The sequence below is a fragment of the Diorhabda carinulata genome, chromosome 5 (genome assembly GCF_026250575.1).
Source record: "Diorhabda carinulata isolate Delta chromosome 5, icDioCari1.1, whole genome shotgun sequence".
NCBI classification, from domain to species: Eukaryota; Metazoa; Arthropoda; class Insecta; order Coleoptera; family Chrysomelidae; genus Diorhabda; species Diorhabda carinulata.
The window spans coordinates 24,634,972-24,655,989 of NC_079464.1; the positions used below are offsets into that span (position 1 = coordinate 24,634,972).

Below are 21,018 nucleotides of genomic sequence, written 5' to 3' on the forward strand. Positions count from 1 at the left end.
ATAAAGTGCCACTTAAATGGGTAAATGAAAAAAAATGCTTTTTTAATTTTATAATGGAGGACCTAAAATTCTGATAATGATTTCCACGTGTTACTTGGAGCCACTTTTGTTATAATTTTCTCTTTCTGAAACTGTGATATAATTCGTTCCTTAAAACGTCTATATGGTCAGGTTCAGTGATAGGAATCTTCGATTTCAAATACTCTCGAAAAAAATTCAAGGTTGTGAGGTTCAGGCAATAAACTGTCCATTTCATTTTGAACCTGTTGTCCATTGGAATTCTTTTAAATTCACAAATCTGGTCTAAATCATGGAAATCAGACAGAAATTCGTTAATGTATTCATCCATGAAAATCTTGATAAGGTCTATTGAAGTGACTAGAAGTCAGGAGAAAGTCCAAGGATGTTTAGTGTTTAGTGAAAGTGTATCTCAACGTCGGGTATCTCAACGTTCTTTATTAAGATTTTCCCTTTTTTTGACTAAGAATCGAGTCAAAATAACAACTGCCTTGTTTAATGAGCAAGAAATATTGCGAGTTTTCTAGGAGTACAAAGTCTATGACATCCACAGTCTTCACAGTGGTCAGTGTTAATATTGAAGAAATTATACAAATTTATCAATAACTCCGTTGAGGATTAGAGTGGCATAATTACCAGAGAATATGAAAATAAAAATGACGGTGAATTTCTATCTACCAGAAAAGTTCATAAATAAATATAAAATCCTCTGTCAATCAAAAATTGGTGCTTTCCTGACTGCAAAAGAAATGCAAGAAAAACATAAACTACGTAAAACCTCTGAGATTTGTTTCAAGGGAGCACTAAAGAATATATTTTTGATTCTGATTTTCTAGATACTAAATAACTAGGATAAAAAACACAAAGACATCAAAGGAACTGGAAATGGAAACAGTTTTGGAATCAATAGTTATCTGAAACCTCATTAAGTAGAAAATATTGAAGAAGACCTAAAAGACTGCCTAGAATTCATATCAAATCATAAAGGAAGAATTTTAAAATCACAGGAAGTCACATTTGAATTTGGAAAATCAATGAAGTCTTCAGGAATTTCTAGAATATTCAAATTCTAGTGCACGAATGGCTCACACCTGAATAAGTCTTGGGTCAAGTCCGTCGTCTGAGATTTAATTTATGATTTTCAATTTCTATAGATGAAACTTGTTTCTTCAAAATCCTATGTACTGTATTTCGACTTACTTCGCCGGTAAAGTGTGTAAAAAATTATTATCCACACACTACTATGAATGTACGCATCATCAATACCACCTGTTGCTTGGAACACTTCCTTTAAGTACGTCCTCGTTAATGAGCAATTAGAAAATGTTTTTTTATTCTACTACTGAGTCGTTTGCCTAGTTTCACCAGGTATGAAGATCCCTGCCAGTATATTATCTAAAGCACGTATCATGAAACGTTTGACCCAAAACAGTTTAACAAATTATTAAATATTCAAAAACTTAGATACATACAAAAACGTCAACCTGAAGACACTCACATAAATGAGAGATATTTACTATTTCAAATATCAGTATTAGTAATTTAATTTACCATAGCTTCGAGATTCGACCACATCCCTTCAACTGAACGGAAATATCTGATAATTTTAAAACTGGGATATGAAATGTTGAAGAGTTCATATTGAGATGCTAGGAAGGAGGAATATTAAAACCAGGTCCCCTTGTACTCATGAAGATTATCGAATAGCCAAAGTTTCAGTTGTATTTGCAATTTTAGATTTTTTCCCAATCTCTTACAGTAGCTTATTTTCTTCAGATTAAAAATTTGTACCGGGTGGCTCCATCATTTAATATGGCGGGCTTAGGTTCACTAAGACACGTGAACTGCCAAACACGATGACTTCCTATATAAGGAGAGGTTTAAACAAGTTTTGGTTATAGGCGCCATGTATTACCAAAAATCCATCTGCATGCCCAAAGTCAGCAGGGAACATTCTTATTTTTAAGGTCCACGAACAGTATAGATTCATAGTGACCTCTACATATATCACTGTTTTATAATACGAAAGTGGTTCGAATATAATACGGAATTGAAACCGATCTAAATAAAAACTTTAGAGTAGAGGAAAAAATTTTGGAAGGAATATTCTCATGGTCTCTGTCTTGCATTTGACGGAATATTTTTAAACAAAAAATATATATTTGTCGTATTTGATTTTTTGAATACCAAAAAATAATTTTTAAAGGTAGTCGTAAATAGTATTGGAGACCTATGACAACAGCGCATTATTTTTAATCCTGTTGTAAGTGAACGAAAGAGTCATACCATTATTCTTCTTTTTTATGAATATTCTACTTCACTCGATTAGTTTATGACTACCTTGGAAAACTGGGAAATGAAGATTGGGTCGACAGATATTTTATGCAGATGATTTATATGTCTATTTCCTGGACTTGAATGTACTTCCGAATCCTTCTTACTTCCCACGCACGGATTCAAGTTGAATTTTGATGATTAGCCATCTCGTATCCTTTTCTTAAATGTACTACTAGTCCGCTGGTTGGACTTTCGACAATTATACACAACAAATGTATAAACGATTGAACTCAGATACTGGAAATATGGAAAATAATTCCAGTATTTGGATGTGGCAGCTTCAGTTCAGTAGTGGCAGTCGTGGGAGATGGTTGTTTGTACGTTTCGTGCGTTGTCTTTATCTGTATTGAATGTTCGTTTTCTTTTACTTCTTGCTTCGGTTTTATTGGGATTGATTGGCGGAAAAGGGTAGAATAATAACTGTAGATTACCAATCGACATTACTGACCACTCTACAGGAAAAAAAATTGAGGAGAAAATACGTGGAGTGCTATCAACACCCCTTATTCACCAGATTTGGCTCCGTCCGACTATCGTCTCTTTCTTCAACTGAAAAAAAATTTAAAGAGTCGTGAATTTTTTTCTAATAAAAGATGTGGAGATCTGGTTTGCAGAGCAAGGAGAAATATTTTTTTAAAGGTCTAGAGACGTTGCAGGTTCGCTGTAATAAATGTATCCAATTAAGACGAGAATATGTTGAGTAATAAAATATTTTGACATTGAACTTTTGTTTAGTTCTATAGTAGGCTAAGAATTTTTCAATATATCCTCGTATGCTGGAATTTCTGGAATTGATATTCATACTGAATACACTATTTATCACACCATTACATCAACACTCACAATTACATTGTCTGACGTGCGTTTAGATAACCAAGTTACCGTCTTCAGAGACTGAAGGTAAACTAATAAACTACCAATAAAGGTCTGCATTTTTAATTTTTAATGAATTCAATTTTGCAAATATGCTAGTATGGTACTGAGCGTCTCAAACTTTGATTGTTATATAACTTACAGTTTCTCCGACATTAGACACATCATCATCTCACGCATCCTGATATATCTGAAGATATTGTTTATATCGAAATGATCCTATAGAATTCGATACAGGTAATTATTTAGAACACGTTATTTTCTTTAATGTTTTTTGTACTGTACTCAAATAATCTTATTGTCAGAATCGTCCAATATATAATTATTTTTGTGGAAACTTATTCCGTCGTTGAAATCAACGATTGGTGATATTTTAAGTTGAATCCTGGAATTTTTCAAAAGATATGGAATCTTGATATATGTTGTAAAGTTTAAGTTGTTGTGCAGTTAATGGAACTAATATTTCTGTGTCCTATTTATAGTCCGAATTAAAGGAAATTTATTGATCATAAATAACCGCATTCACTTCGGAGCACGATATAGTTGAAGTAATTACCAGAAACTTTGTTAAAATTTATTGACTATTCACTTTTACGACTGGAGAGACAGGAGCTTTAACAATTATCTGTTACTTCCGTATGTACAAGTTATATACTAATAGAGACAGGCAATTTCAATAGCTTAGTGATGAGATGTGAACGCAAGTCATTTCTAAGAAGAGCTCCTGTTACAAAGTATGAAATTTTCTGACTGGTAACTTCTTTGATTCTTTATAGAGGAACATATATTGCATACATATATTACTCTGAAGATAGATATATGATGAATTTAGATAAACTAGAATAGAAATATCTAATAATCATAATATCCTAAATGTAAACATTTCCAGAAATCACTGGAAACTGACGAGTGTGAATACACTACTATTATACAGTGAATTTATTAGGTAACCTAATTTGCTAACGTTTCGATTTTTGTTGTATTACTAAAAAACTGTTTACTAAAAGTTTTTTCAGATAAAACAGACCTGCATCAGTCGTTTATAAGTATACAGGGTGCACTTTGCACCAAACAATATACACAAAAAAACTAATCAATGTTTTTTAATTATACGTTAAAATTTTCTTCCCCTTTCTCTTTGACAATATCCAAGACGATTATAAAAACTCATATGCATCAACACTATCGCTGATTTATTGTTTGACGACAGTTTTCTCAAGCTCATACGATTATGTGGTTTTTTCTTGTGAGCAATGTCATCAGATATAACTTGAACGGAGTCTAAAGACTAGAAATAGATAGACCATGGGTTTCGATATCGTACACCTTCCAACTCATCTATATTGAAAAGTAATATCAAGTTTTTTCGAATGTGTCAGGTGAGGTAGCTTTTGGTTTTTCCACTGCCGGAGCGACCTTAGTCGAGGTACAACCCCAAGTTATAACCTTGATTCCCCGGCAGAAGACTCTTCTTCAGGAAGTGGTATTGGACCTCAGTTATTTCAGAATGAAAAATACTACATTTTAAAATGTTCCATTGAAATATTTTCAATGTTTTGATATACATATTATGTTCGACTCTGTAAAATTCTACGTTTCTTGATGTATTTTTTAATCGTCTTCGAGGTATTTTTGTAACCTAAAACTATATGAAACAACATCACCAAAAATATTCTGATCCATTGAAAAAACAAGGAAAATCTAACGTCAAAATTTTTTATATCCTCAACAAAGTGGTATTTGAATGTAATTTACTAGGAATCACATTAATGTTAAACTGCTACAAACTGAGCGTTAAATATATTTGAAATATTTCAAATGTTGTTTCAGATTCTCGCTTCTAAAATATATGTTATTGCCGTTTCCGAAAATACGCAAAGCAAAATGGCGAAGTCTACCACAGACAATAATTTCCGAAACAGGTACCGTCAACGCCCCCTCATCATTTTATCTCGCATCGTTGACGATCTCGAAATTAACGTCCCAATAATGTCCTGGAGAGGGGACACGCCCCGGTAGCCACTTAGTCTGCCAAATTTAATTACTATACCAAATCTAGCCATGAACACTTTTAAAAAAATTTGTACGCTTGCCATTGCCTTTAGTGATTTGAGATTGATTTTCAGGTTCAAGAAGATGAAATTTATTATTATTTCTTATGAAAATAACAGTTTCAATGATAACTAAAATAGTTGGTGTTTTAGAACTTAACAGGACTAGATTTACCTTGATATTCAAGATTATCTATTAAATAATGGATTTGGCAGCGTTATTCTATTTAAATCGTTACTTTTGCCAATCAGAGCTGCGGTTTCTCGTACGACAATAGCCGTACGGAGACGGAGGCGTCGTAAACAGAAGAATGATATTTTGTATAAACATATTTTCTCGTCTAATCCAATTTCAAGTAACTTACCTAATTGAAAGATTGTTGTTCGTACCCCCAACGGAACTGACATATTAAAGTTATTTCATGACAATGAATTAGGCATATCTAAAACTATTTCTCATATCTGTGAATTTTACTATAGGCAAGAACTCAGAATCTCTGTATTTCGATACGTGAATGAATGCTTCCTGTAAAACCCACAATTTACTTAAGGCTGGTGTTATGGGTTATGGATAAATTTCCGCTGATTTGATAGGTCCTTATCCAAAATAAAAATCTGGCAATAGATTTGTTTTAGTAATTACTGATGGGTTCACTAAATTTTATCCTGTCCATAGAAAATGCCTCAAGCATTTTTACAATTTTGCAGCTATATTTGCTCCTAAATACATCCCTTGCATTGTCAACAAAGTTATTTCTAAATTAATTTATAACTTGAGGGATCTTTCTGGTAATGGCCTAGGTAACAGGCATGTTTCAGATTTTAAAAATCATTATATCGACGTAGATGAAAATCTTCCTGATGATTATCCTCTAGATCACCAGGATGCAGACATATCTAGCAATAATTTTTATTTGCGAATCAGATCAGAGAGTAATACTGATTAATTCAGATATTTTTCATTTATATTTGTGAATAATTACTCTTGCATAATTATTTTTTACCTTCTTTTTGGTTTAATACCGACATGTTTCGACGAGTATTTCGTGAATCTTATTATTTACTAGTCAACAAAAATGTTGAGTAGTACATACTTTTCATATTTATCTAGTAGAACTTTTCTAATTTTTGCCGCTAATCTTTACGGTTGTGCTATAGCACTTTTATCTATCGTATATAAATTATCTATTGATTAGGTGTCGTGAGTACATTATTATGTCCTTCCTCCTTTTTAGCTGCGCATAATACAGTGAGTGTATTATATTAGAGTGTTATTTCATCCCATTGGTTTTTGATTCTCGAAACCTGCGTGAATATTTTAAATGTTCTGGAATTTTTTTGCTTTAAACACCTTTAGGAAACCAGTTTAGTTTGGAACAAATATCTATTATCACTTCTCAAAATACTAGATGCTCCGAATGAAGTAAATGATACGCCACCTCTTCTGCTTACTTGTTTTTTGGAGACCTTCCACATTCAAAAAACTGTGTTCAGCAGTTAAATTTGTCCTCCTCCTCCTCCGTCGCTGGAAATCTTCAGGTGTTTTATTTATAATTTTATTATTTGATTCTTCCACCTCTATAATTAAAGACATCAATTGTGAGAAACTGATTATTTTTCCTTTATTTGCAATGTGTACGGAATTAGTTACATCAAAAAGTTTTTTAAATTTCATATGCAATAATCATACCACGATACAAACGTAAAATTTTGTGTAAATTGCGGCACTCGCAGTGCTTATTAAGGTCGCTTGACAATGTGCAAGGAATTGCATGCAATTTCTTGTGAATGTCGTTTGACATGATGCAATATAACGTGCAATCCAATGAAAGCAATATTTCTTGATCAAAAGCATGTGATGAAGTTCAGCTGATTGTTGTGTGGTAAATTTAACCTTATTTCGATTTTGTTCTCACTTATATTTGTTAACAAAGTCGAAATATTTAGTTTTACGAAAGTCAGCTGACCTTTGGTTGGTTGTTATGCCAAAAGTAACTAGATTTCTTCCTAGAATTGCATCTTGCATGTAATAAAAATGGTACCAAAACAATAATACTGCAAGTGCGAGATCTTGCATGAAACAACTGAAAGAAGTATTGCGTCTTCTATGTATGGCACGTTGTATTGCATCATGTCAAGTGACCTTTATAAAACAATACTGTTGCGTCAGCTACGAGCTATTATGTCTCGCGGCAACGGGATGAAGAGCTGGAGGAGAAACAACTCAGCTGAATCTTATTTATTACTTTGGCTAGCTTTAAGCCGATACATAAACTTGATTTTGCCGTTGCTGTTCGCGGATGACATTTGCCGTTTGACGGTTGTAGCAAATTCTCCACCTTATTCATAAACTTGACGCTGCTGCCGTTTACCTAAATATTTTGTTATTCTTTTTGGCGTGTGTACTGCTTTTTGTTGTTGCGATATTTTTGTGTTTTTGTTTGTAATCTGGTATTGATGAACGGTATTATGAAAAATAACGAAGGGTTTTTGTTATTGAGACAAACGTATCAAATGCAAATGATTGTCTATTGCTACGACAGTTGCTGAAGGGAAAAGTTAGGTCACCAACGGCAGACCTATCGGCAAATTGTGACGTCAAACGGCAACTATGAATGGTCTTATGCATTTTAATTTTGTAACAGCAGATCTCAACGGCAACGGCGAACGGAAAGTAAAGTTTATGAATCGGCCATTTGGCTTGATATTATGAATAATATCCAGATAGAGTAATTAATGTATCACATTGTCTAGAGAATTTTCTTAGTATATTATCTATCTATCTATCTAGTAACTATCTAATCACAATGACTGTAACATACAACAAGTAAAATAAAAATACTGTTTAAAAACACTTGAAAATTCAAGTTAATTATACTAAACAAACTATGATGTGAGAAATAAAACGTGGGGTGCTTTCATATGACATTTTTAAATTAACTCCATATTTTGGAATGGAACTAGTAGAAATTTGTAGCTATTGATAGTTCTAAGTTCAATATTACCATTTTGTGCGGGTTAGTAATGACTTCCATTGCACCTATTACATTTCCCGAGGTGCAGATATATGCCAATCTCTAAATATTGAGTTTTCTCTGTAAAACGATCGTTCCATAGGCTTAACCATAAGCTTCACCATCCATAACAATATGTGTAAGCTTCGTTTACCTTCTCTTCCTTTGTGAGCTTACTTAGTGAGCAGTTTTCGGTAACGAAAAACCAATTCAGACATGCCCAGATCTATTGGTTAAGCTATCCTAGAGACACATACCTAAATTATATTTTAGTTATTATATTACATACGAGATCGATTATTGTCAATCTTATCATCGAGAGCCAATTCGACCTCATTAACAAAACGGGGAACGAGAGGAATAATGGAAAGAAAAGTCTTACGTAATGAATAATTTTCAATAATGTAAAAAAATAATTGTATAGTTCCTGGACCGGAAATAAAATTCGGATCTATGATTACAAAACGCAAAGTTAGTTTAAGAATCTCATAAAAAGCAGCGCACTTTAAATAGTGACTGGAAATCTAACGAACTCTCAAAAGGAGCTGATGTCCATTTAAAAATGGATGTAAGCTGGTCTAAGCAAATGCTTCTGTCGTGAACTTCTGTATCCAGATTCACAGCTTTGTGAAGTTATTTGTTGGTTTTAAGATCTTATTATTTTTACTACGAAAGGCATTCTTAGGCGGCTGCTAGAAAAAATGTTTGAAAACGTGGCTTTGTTTTTTTACTATGCATTATTGTGCAGTGTAACTTAGTGCTGAATAGAGTCTAAAAAGCGGGTTTTGACACACGTTGTCAAATTTTTTGGATAATCAGACCGCTGTTTCCAGTACTCTTTGAAATCTTGGCCCTGGCTTTTGATATCAATAATTTCACTCTTACGCAAAGAATTATTTCACTTTTCAGTTTGACTATTGCTTAAAGCGTGTTTTTCAGTTTTTATGAACTACCTATAATTTACTAAATGAAGACAGTATTGTTGTTTGTATTTGAGTTCATGTTTATTCATGGTTTTTTCTCTATCCAGTACTTTTATAAGAATGCCTCTGGTGACGAATAATTGGTGCTCTTCTATCATTTCATATTCAATCCACACAAATGGAATTTTTAGAATTTCTCTCCTTTTTATTATATCGTTTAGGAATTCTAAAACTTCAAAAACATTTCCAAGTAGAGCAACGTGTAATACGTTCATTGTCAGACATTTGTTATCAGATAATACTGAAATCTCTATTGTTATGGAGAACTAAGCTTCTAACAGGCAAAGAAATTCTCGTTATTCACTGCGATGGATGTGATACAATCTGTTAGGAATAACAGTCTAAATTTTTTTTTATTTTTTTCAGAAGAAACGCTTCCTTTATGATGGATGTTTCACAACTAGGAGACTTGTTTGTCTCATGAAATACATCATAAACTGAACATATTGTACATGTTGAGGTACTTAACATACCATGTATATTAAAAATAAAAAAATCATTCAAAATTCTTAACAGAATATATTGAATATTTTGAAAATAAAGTATTTCAATTGTTTCCAATACATCTGTCATTTGCTTTAATAATAACAAACATCATAATTTCGCAACTTTTCAATAAAAAAATATTTCATGTGGATGAATTCACATATTCACATATTCACAGAAATAGCTAGGTGTCATTTGCAATACCGTTTTATTAATATTCAACTCGAACCTCTTTTTCAACTTATTTTGTGAATTTACAAAATACTTTATAGTCTAATTGCTACTAGAAACGTTTTTAAAGGGGAAATTTCAGGTAGTCCAGCATGTGGACATCGAGGTACGCAACGAAGACAAAATGAAGAATGATTTGAAAGAAGCGACGTTAAGTGGTATAGGCAAAATAAGACATGTATAGTGTGTAGTTTAAGAAAATATATCAAATTAAAGTGTGGCGCCATCTATGAGGTGCAAAGAACAAAATTTTACAGTTCTCTGTGAAGAAATTCTCTTAAGGCGCCATCTGTTCCTGACTTATGGAAACTACGATTGATAAGAACAATCAACGTTGATGATCAGTTTATTATTAATTATAGAGACCATTAATTTGAATAATAACTATCCTATTATTTAAGTTGAACTAAATTACAAATATATGCCAGCTTTCATGAATATAAGTTGAATCGTTTTTGAATTCATTCGGAACATAGACAGAGTACTGAATTGTTATATTTTAAGATAAGTGAAAGTCACATGTTTTTACATTAGTATCAACTTAAACAGGGATTTTGTTAGTTCAAATCTTTCTAGCACAAGAACTGCTCGCTTTCATACATTTCATGCATTCATAATTTGTCTTCCTCATCTTTGATGCTGGACACTTGGAGCAGGTTTTTCTTTTTTATTGCTTGTCACTTGGGATACAGCCATCTGGGTTTCGAGAATTTTCGTTCTCAACATATGCTTAAATGTTATGTGGTAGGTTTGGTATTTCCGACCGTCCGGTGATATATGGCTTCATAAGCTCCATTGCTAGGTCTCTTACTAATAGGTATCTAGTCACAAGAGGATTATTTCGAAATGGAAGGCACAAGTTGATGCAATATATGACATTTGATAGGATATTGGGTGGAGCCATCTTCTGGTTCTTCGACTGGACGAATATATCGCACATATCATGTCTAGCAAGTCCACCCCTGCTTTCGTTTGATTGTAATAACAAACCATTTCAGGTTGTGTAGTTCATTGATGGCCCCTGCAAATCCATATAAGGTTAACCCCACTTTTCTATTTGGAGACAGTAAGAATTCAAGAGGTATTTTCCTTTTGTTCCAATTGAAGGGTACAAACAACAATTGGCGGGAAACTGATGGACAGCTACTGAGCGGGATGAACCATCACGAATACCATGTCGAAAGCTAAATTTCCCACGCGGTCTCAGAGACCGGTGATACGGTTAATGTGTTAACTAATACTTGAAATTACTTTTCTCTCTATTCACCCTACAAGGAAAATAGTTTTCTTCGTGAGCTTTAAGACTAATTCAGAGTTACGTGGAATTTTGACAAATAAAATCTGAAGGTATATAATCAGTTCAGGAAATGTCACTGATCAGTTGAACAAACCATGTATATCAATAATTAAAAATGCTAATATTCCACTTTCAAGAAGTATTTTTCCTTTCAATTCATTACATCACAATAAGCGAGTTAAAAGGTTCGCTATTGACACATAAATACATCCCTTTTTAATATGAGCGAGCAAATATATAATCAACTTTTTTATATCAGCTCAAATACTCAAAACAACAATCATCTTAATTACTAAAACGGCAGTATTTATCTTTCAAATATGATTCCCTTAATTAGTTGATCAAATTATATTTGCTGTGCTTCGGGCTCGCTTTAATGAATATTCGTACTCAATGGGTTTGATATATTGGCTTTAGATACGGTATTATACTTTTGGTGAAACATACAGATCAGTCGAAAAGGGAAATAGACAAACATATTTGATTTTCAAATGAATGGACTTGTCATAAATGAAAATTCTGGATTGTAGTTAATAATTATATTCCATGTTGTCGTTCACAAAGTTTGTTTGATTAATTTAATAATCTAATTAATTATTTGAAACAATTGTGATAAATATTGATAAATGAGGATTATTTGGTCTCTTCTAGAATAAATACTGAGGGGCAGCACATATCGCAAAATTGGGAATATTGGCATCGTATAATTTTTATTAAAATATTCAATTTCTGGCATAATAAATACAGGACTAAATTATAAATTTGTGGGCAGTTTGACAAAAATGTGACGTTTGGTAAATATCTTGTTACTTTCGGTCAAAATGCCACATCAGTTTTCGACCACAGAATATGCCGACCCTATTTTTGTTTATTAGTTCTGAGGTAGATCTGCTGCTAGAGAATATCACAGGAGATTTCCCGATCGTCGAACTCCTAGTCATCCAACTTTTGGGTCAGTTTGTAATTGTTTTCGAGAAATGACACTTTTCCCAGTGGTAGATCAAAACGACACGCAGATGTAGCGCAAGTAGATGACATTAATGACGCTGTTACTATGAACCGTACAATAAACACCAGACAAGTAAGTTGATAATTAAAAGTTAGTTACAAAAAAAATCATTTGTACCCGTATCATATTCAAATGGTTCAGCAACTACATTCTGGAGATGGAATTTCGTAGATCGATTAACGATCATCAACCAACGTCTCAAAGGACACTATTTTCAGTTGAAGTCGAATTTACAAGAGACGGGATAAATAATTTCCGTAACTCTGCACATGCACATGCTATTCAAGTCGTTAACCAGTGGATTGGTGTTATAGGTAACCAATTAGTAGGTGCTCACTTTTCCGATGGATACAGCATGAAGGGGCATACCCTCACATTTTACTGGTAGTGGGACACAGTCTTTTGGGACTTCAATTATGCGATCTTAATCTTAGAAAAACGAAACTGTTCAGTCTTAAACAGTTTTTTTGAGATGTTTGGATGCTGATATTAAGATAAAAGCGACTTTAATTGTTTCTTCATCCGTCATATTCACCTGAAGATGCTCCCTTCAGTAACTTATGAATATATTAAATACAAACGGTTGTTTGCGGAATTTGTATTAGATTGAAAAATGAAATCGTTCTTTTACAGTGAAATCGTTCATCAAGCGCTCAAGTAAGCCCCTAAATGAATTGACGACTTAAATGTGTTATGTCCAGCATCCTCTTTCAATCTTGCCAAATCTTTATAAACTTGACTGCAGTTAAGTTGGTATTTCTGGAACTGTTGCCGATATTCCTACTGAATACACTGTTTACACCATCAGTACACCAACACTAACAATTACACTGTCTGACGCGCGTTTCTATAACCAAGTTATGTACATATTGACGAATAAAATTGAGTGGCTGGGTGCTGATTAATAGTTGGGCTTAACTTTATAAGCATTGTGATTCTTTATCAAGTTAATGCGTGGACCTTAGTAACGTGATTTACTGCTAGCTTATTTTTTTTTTCTAAATCAGCTAGAAATTTTTTAGAGAACATTTTGATAATTTTTGTTCTCATAGAAATAAAAGTTACAATCACCACAGTGAAGTAAAAGATTAAATTACCGTATTACCGTATCGTGATATTGTGTATGAAATTAGTGAGAATGGTATCTAATATTCATGATTATAGTTAGACCACACCAACTGTTAACAGGGAAAATGTTGACATTTTGATGTACTGAATAAAAGATAAGAATTATCAACCTAATAATTCACTTTCACACATATTCAAAACATCCAAACATCATTATTTTTCCAACAGTTTCGTCACAACTTGTTCTTAGCCAACCATATACTTCAACAAGAATACTGAGTATAGGTAGAAAGTAGAAGAAAAATTTTGAGAAGGTGACAGCACAACCAAGAATGATTATCTTACTTAATTTGGCGACTCTAAGTTCCAGAATTTCAGTGAATTCGTAAAAATAAAAGTTGGTCAATGTTAATAGAAAAAATTAATCTGAAATCCTACGATTAGTCCAAGAGCTAGGCTACGTAAAAACCGCTCGAAACGGTTCCCAAGATCAGAGCCTGAAATATTTGAGTGAAATTATAGTACATCATTAAATAGCTACTTTGCCGGTGCTAAACGTTTGCATATGAAAATACCAGTAGGTTTTTCACGTTGTGAAGCTTGCAAGAAAAATCAAAACGGTTTCCACTTGAGAAATGTTTAGAAATGGTCTCAACTAACTCAATTTGGCAAAGACGATTGAAAAGTGTCGGAAAACCCACCCGAAAAGTCGATATAGTTCCCGCGCCCGACTTTTTTCCCAATTATATATTATTTTTCTATTATTTTGTAGTGTGCCTAAAAAGTAATATAATCTATAAAACGTGAATAAGGTATAATCAGGAGGAAAGGGAAATGTACTTTGATCTTTTGCTAATAAAAAACAATAGTTATTATAAAGTTTAATATGCGCTAATACGAGATTTTAGAAATTACACAAAGTCATCATCCGTCTCTGTCTTATCATCATCATTAGTATCGCTTTCTGTGGCAAATTCGTCGACAACGTTAATTTCGCCGGTATCCCCTATCGTCTCAGACGAAGAAATACAATTCTGCGACATCTTTTATACGCGTGGGTCACTGGGGTCCTTCAAACCAAATACACTCAAAGGTGGAGTTTTCTTTCTTCCAACCACATTGTTCCGGTGTAACTGCTTCGTTCGGAAGTATGAAATCGACATTACCCCATGTGCAAGCGATGAAATGATGAGACCGTGAGAAGTGTTGATACATTGTGGAATTAATGCTTGGCGAGTCTAATTACTCGAAACTTTCATCTGTATCATTGAAATCGTACTTTTTATTAAACATTGACAATCTGGCCTCATTTACTTTTCTTACACATTTCTTTTGTTAATACATTCGACATACAAAGTCTTCCAGTACATCAAAAACCTTTGGTCTATCCATCGATTCGTCAGTCAGATCGGAAAACGCAATTTGAAATGATTTTTTTCAAAATTGTATATGGTCCAAGGGTTAATTGTCATCCAAAAATTCTGTCATCACGCACAGTTCTTACTAAAGGGCTAAAGAATGTTGGGAAAAAGTTGGGCGCGACAACCGTATCGATTTTTCGAGAGGGTTTTCCGACGCTTTGCAATCGCCTCTGCCACTGCTGTTAGCTGAAACCTTAAAAACATTTCTAAACTTGTTTCACGTGGAGTCTTAAAACGTGGAAAACCAGCTGGCATTTTCATATACAAACGTTTCACACTGGCAGAGTAGCCATTCAATGATGTACTAGGGTTTCACTTACAACTTTCAGGCTCTGATCTTGGGAACCGTTTCAAGCCGTTTACGTACAAGAAAAAGAAGATAGTGCGTTTGTATGATCCAACAAAAATATTGAAGTGTTAATAATAGCAACCTCACTCGCTTTTATACAAAACTATTTTCCGCTAAACAAAAAACCCAATTTTCAGTGAAACAGTTAACTTTTCCCTCAATTTCTAGTCTTGCTTCAATTCTTGCTCTATTCCGAATATGATGTACTACGCAATCCACCCTAACTAATTTTTATAAATTTTCCACTCCAACTTTTTAGCAAACGAGAAAAGTATGCTCTGTTAAATCACGTGAGGGAGTGGAAAATTCAATCTAATTTAAATATTAAATTTTGATTTCAATCATTTTCCAGCTGTTGGGAATTAAACTTCATTAATTCATTTAATGCTATTATTTACCTTAAGGATATGAACGTTATCCAACAAAATTATGTAATTTTGAAATTAAAATTTTGATTTAATTATCATTAAATTGAATAATTATATTGATTATCCTCCCCTCTATCAGTCAATATGTTATGAATAGTTTTGAGCAAAATTAAATTACTTAAAACATATCAGAAAGTAATATTCAAGTGCATTCTTAAATTCAATAATCAAGAATTCGAGACAGACAAATTTTATCATAGAAATAGAAATAGAAATAGAGCCATGATCAAGGCTAATCAACATTTTAAAATGTTACTGTGAGCTTTCTATAATTTATAAGCAGATGAATATTGAGAAAAAAATATCAATCAGCATCAACTATCAACTAAAAATCCAATCTCCTCACTAATTAAAACAGAAACAGAAACAGAAAAATGCTTGGTGCGCTGCCCAGGCTTTCAGAGTGTTTGATTATGGACCTGTACATTCCTATTCCAGTTCCGTCTGAAATGATAAGTTGTAACGTGGACAGTCAATTTTCCGAGAGAAGGAGACGTGTTATTACAAATTTGGCAATCGAAGAGAAGTGAGGATGATTTTGTATAGTCATTTGAGTGAAATATTAAGTAGCTCCAATACATATTGGCACAAAAATTTAAAAATTTACTCAATATTACTCAATTTAGTTTTCAATATGCATAATAATAGTACCTTGCCATGTAAAAAATATTTACTAGAATTATCAAGCTGTCTTATAACTAACAAAAAAATGAAGATCTGGAATTGATAGATATTGAGGAGCCACAACCTGGTACATCGAGCTCGACACCACGAACTCCACGAAATCAAATTGGACGTCTTTCGCTAGACATCAAAAAGCACAAATTAATTCGGATAAACAATTGAGGCAAAAAGCTATATGCCCGAAGAAACTGCCTAGTCGACTTGCTTCAACTGCCAGTTTTGCCATGCACCTCTTAAATGTGAATACTGAGTTTCTTTCGATATTCAAACGTCCTTTTTGAAGTTGCCGAGTGTCTTTGTATGTGTTATCCATCAACTAGCAAGAATGTTTAGTTAGGAAAAAGTTATATCAAAATCCTTCTGCCTCATGTACCAATTTCAACACGTAACATGTAGCAATTGTTACTTGTTTTCAATAAAGTATCTTCCTTGTTATTTTTTTATTATACATCATTTATTTAGCTCCAAAAATATTCTTGTAATTTTGAAGTAGTTTGAAATAATTACAATACATTATAATAATATAATGGTGAACCTCATTCATAAGTCTCTCACATTAATATGTTATTTATAGTGAATGATTATCTGTTCTGAAATTCATTATTTTGTTTCAGGAAATAGATTCAGCTGTGATTGCCGTTTAGATTGGGTCTACAGTCTTCACGACAAGACAGCACAAGCTCACATTCGCAATTCGTTAGAAGAGTTGCAGTGCTCAATGAATGCAGATAAAACAACTGTAACTACAGAAGTAGTGGAACATCTGATTTGCTCACCTTCCTTGTTCTCCAATTCAATCGAAGAAACACTTGATCAAAACGATTATTATGATAAGGAAAACGAAGCTGATAGTAGTGGTAAGGCATTCTTAATGTCGATACCTCTAAAGGATTTACCATGTCCTGCGGAATACAGACCAACGCCGATTACGGTCAAGCAAGGCAGTCCGTCAGGTGTGGAAATTGTTGACAGTGGTAGCTCAAGAAAAATTCCATTCTACTCAACTATATTTCTCATTATATTTTCATTGTAAGGCTAAACGACTTTATGAAGTTTGGGAAAAATTCTAAGAGCCAAATAAAGAGAGAGACATTACATATTAATAACAATGATCGTGGTACATGAATGTTATACGTTCTTTATTGATTTCAAATATCGAATTTGAGTATCTTCAATAATAATTAATACTAAACGGACGAGAGAGAAACTAGAGACAAATTAGATTCTAATATAATCAGCAGATATTTTATTTCGGCGTTTTTTTTTAACTGATATCGTATTTTTGTATATTGAACGGAGTCATTCCACTTTTCAGCAAGAATAGATTTCTTTGTTTTCTTCATGAATTTCCAGACTGGTCTTAGAGTCAGTATTCTTCAACTCTAAAACTGGAAAATATGGCTTATTATAGGTTTAATTTTAAAATTAAAGCTCTTTATTTATGTTACTTCTCATAAATTTCAAATAGATTTCATGATTGACTATCAAATCTAAAAGTTAATTAAAACCAATAGGTACGATTCAAAAAGTCAATATTTGACCTGGTGGATGGATTTATTACAAAATACCCACTTTCCTCAGAAAAATGTAACTTTTTTTGTTTTGTTATTTGCTAAGTATTAATCTCAAACCAATTAAACGTTCAAACAAAGTGTGATACATTCTCCCTTTCCAACGAAGTATCGCACTATTGCTATTAGAAAAAAATCTGAGGTGGTTGTCGAGGTAGGAGGTGGGAAGGATGAAAATTTTTTATATGTCATAAAACACCTTGATTAGAATGAAAAGTGAGGGGTTCACATTTGTGTAAAATAATTCCTACAGAAGGCCAGACTTAATATCCGCATCGTGGAATTCTTATCTCTTCTGATCTTTTCAAAAAAGATACATTGTCACTTATTCAAAATTCCTGTGAGCAATAAAATTGTATTTCATTTACTGAATATCTCGTTCAATATTCATTTATTCCTAACGTACTGTAATGTATTTTATTTATTTATAAACACTGTCCTATACTTAATTTATTCAAACACTTTTCACTACACTTAACTAACTTATATAAAGATCAACTTATCACTAATACTCAGCTAACTTATTTAAATTCTTCAGTTACGTTTTTATATCGTTCTGATCACTATGACTATTGAACATTCCTAGAAATTAGTTCAAAACAATGTGAACAAATCACTCGCTATGATAAAAACATTCATAAAAACAAATACCAAACGTATTCCGCGGTATATTAAACGTGCTGTGCCTTCGTAGAATTTTGGAATTTCACTACAACCGACTGGACCGGCTCCACGGCCCATATCGCGGACTTGTTCGTGATAACGTCTAAAAAAAATGATGAATCTATTAGTCTACTATAAATCATCATGGCAATATAGAGAAAATATTCTGAGGTATAATCAAGCTTTCAGGATATTTCAAAGTTTCACCAATCATATTCATTTCCGTGTCTGAGCTCGAAAATGTGATTTTCATTTATATCAATCATTTTTTCATATAGTTCCATTCACTTCTCTTAGTGAAGTTTATTCAAGAATTCTAATGATTCCAGCAATTATCACGAATGTTCATACAACTCATTTCCTCATGACCAAATAATAACAATGTTTCGAATTATTCATAGAATTCTTTGTTTTCTAAAATACTAATAACAAAATTTCACAATTGTTTTAAAATCAAGTGCGTAGAAAATTCAAAACTAGTATTTTAAAATAATCAATTATGCTTTCAACTGCCGACTACGTACTTGTTGTACACGTTAATTGCTTAAATTATTCACGTCTGCAAAAAGTTTTATGAAACTAATGTTTACCTTTCAAATCCGCAAACAAGTTTTTACAACCGAATATAATAATTGTGAACACAACCATTCACAACACGCAAATAATTTTTTACGGTTTTAGACCGTTTATTTCCGTTGAAGCCCATTTAAGAGGTTTTATTTTTCAGCCCTCATCATTATTACAAATATCACAACGTTTTAATTACAGTGGACATTTCTGTTGGAAATAATTAATTCATCTTTGTCATCACTGCTACTCCAGTTTTAATTTAAATCATAGTAGTTTTATCGGATTTATCTTGTTTTTACTATTAACATTTACTGTCACAAAAAATTATCATTAAATAGACTTAGTTCAAAACATTTCAATGTGTCCTTATTTATATTTAAAGGTCCATATTCCAAGCGTTTTTACTTTGGTTAACTTTTTGAAGTTTGATTTACGTATTTTTCAGTTATTCAGATCAGATCGACAGATTTTGAAACGCGATTTTCTGCAATCGTTTAAATTCGTTCCAAATTCAGGATCTAGGAAAAATTAAGAATTAGGAAGTTACTCGTTTCAACTGTATGGATAATCCTTTGTAGTCCTATTGTTCGCACCAGCTCTAGCCCATGGAGACTCTCCAGAATTCGAAAAACTTATAGGCGTCGCAGACTTGATAAGGTTCTTCCATTGTGTCAAATCCTGGAAGTCCTCTCTGTACATTACCACTTGACAGCAATAGAGAATGTATATCGTAATTTCCTCCTATATTTCACATTATCGGCTGGATCAGCAGTCCTATATCTATAATAACCGTATTTAGTGATTAGACTCACAAAAGTCTTTTCATCTCAACTACCGCAGTATTTTTGTCCTCGAGCCTGAAAATATTTTTTTACTGGCTCTATGATCCTTTCCTTTCCCAATGCTCAAGTTATTTCTGATCCATGAGCAGTGATTTCCTCTGTAGGTCGTTTTAAAGTCGAATATCAATAATTTGTGGAATGAAAATGCAAAAGTGTAGCGATGTTTGGTCGTAATGCGAAATCAGTATTTAGAACAACATCATTACCAAAAGAAGTTCAACTACACATTCGTTCCGATGAGTATTTAAAAGAATTGAAGGACCATATGGAACTGGATCTTCCTAAAGAAAAAGTAACGAAGTTGATATGCAGACAAAATGTATGTTTGATACATGTAACAGTTCTGAACTCGAAGCTGGACCATATTTAAAAAAATAGCTGGTATTGATCAAATTAGAGTAGATTTTATAAAATGTTCAATATCCTGAGCAAAAAAAATGGAAGTTTGGTCAGATTCTCAATTTCCGATCTGTGAATTTTTGATCACGGTCATCAAGACCTCGAGGTCGAAGAGATTATTTTAATGGTGATTGTTGTTGTTAGACACGAAATTCACTAGGAATCAATTTACACCACGCAACGCAGAACTTGATTAATCAGAAATATAAGGAGATATGAAAATTTTTTTTTGATAATTAACCAACATCCTATCACAAAATATATTATTTGCAGCATACCATTTCATTTATTCTCACTACAACTCCAGTAAGATTCAAATATTGCTTAAAGTTTAGAAGAATAAAGTTCGAAATAATGATATTTCAATTTTCAAATTAATTTCACCCACAAACTCTCTTTCTCGGTTTAAAAATCCATTCTTGTGACTGAGAGAAAAGCAGTTAACTTAAAAATAAGAAAGAATAACGACATTACAACATATTGGAATTAGATTATACAGTTTTTGTCCGAGATGGTCTGGGAACTAGTACAACAACAGTTTATTCAAATTATTCGAAGTAGTTTTCCCATCCAATAATTATGAAACTATTTCAAAATATTCCATTGAAACTAGTTACAATTCTGTAACAAAACGAAAGAATAGCGCGGCGAAGAAAGTTTTGATTTTTAACATTACAGGTATCAGTAATTTTCCATAATGGTCTCCATGAAGTTTATTTGATGG

The 21,018-nt window shown here is 32.8% G+C and overlaps 1 protein-coding gene across 3 annotated transcripts in view; it reads left to right on the forward strand.

Moving 5' to 3' along the window:
- The window catches only part of LOC130893859 (connectin), a 619,332-nt gene extending 598,579 nt beyond the window's left edge, over window positions 1-20,753 (forward strand). For all 3 annotated transcript variants that reach the window (XM_057800277.1, XM_057800278.1, XM_057800279.1), the window contains one exon: window positions 16,864-20,753. In XM_057800277.1, coding sequence (XP_057656260.1) covers window positions 16,864-17,282 — 419 coding nt within the window. In that variant the 3' untranslated portion in view covers window positions 17,283-20,753. The remainder of the gene's footprint in view (window positions 1-16,863) is intronic.
- Window positions 20,754-21,018: the final 265 nt, after the last annotated feature.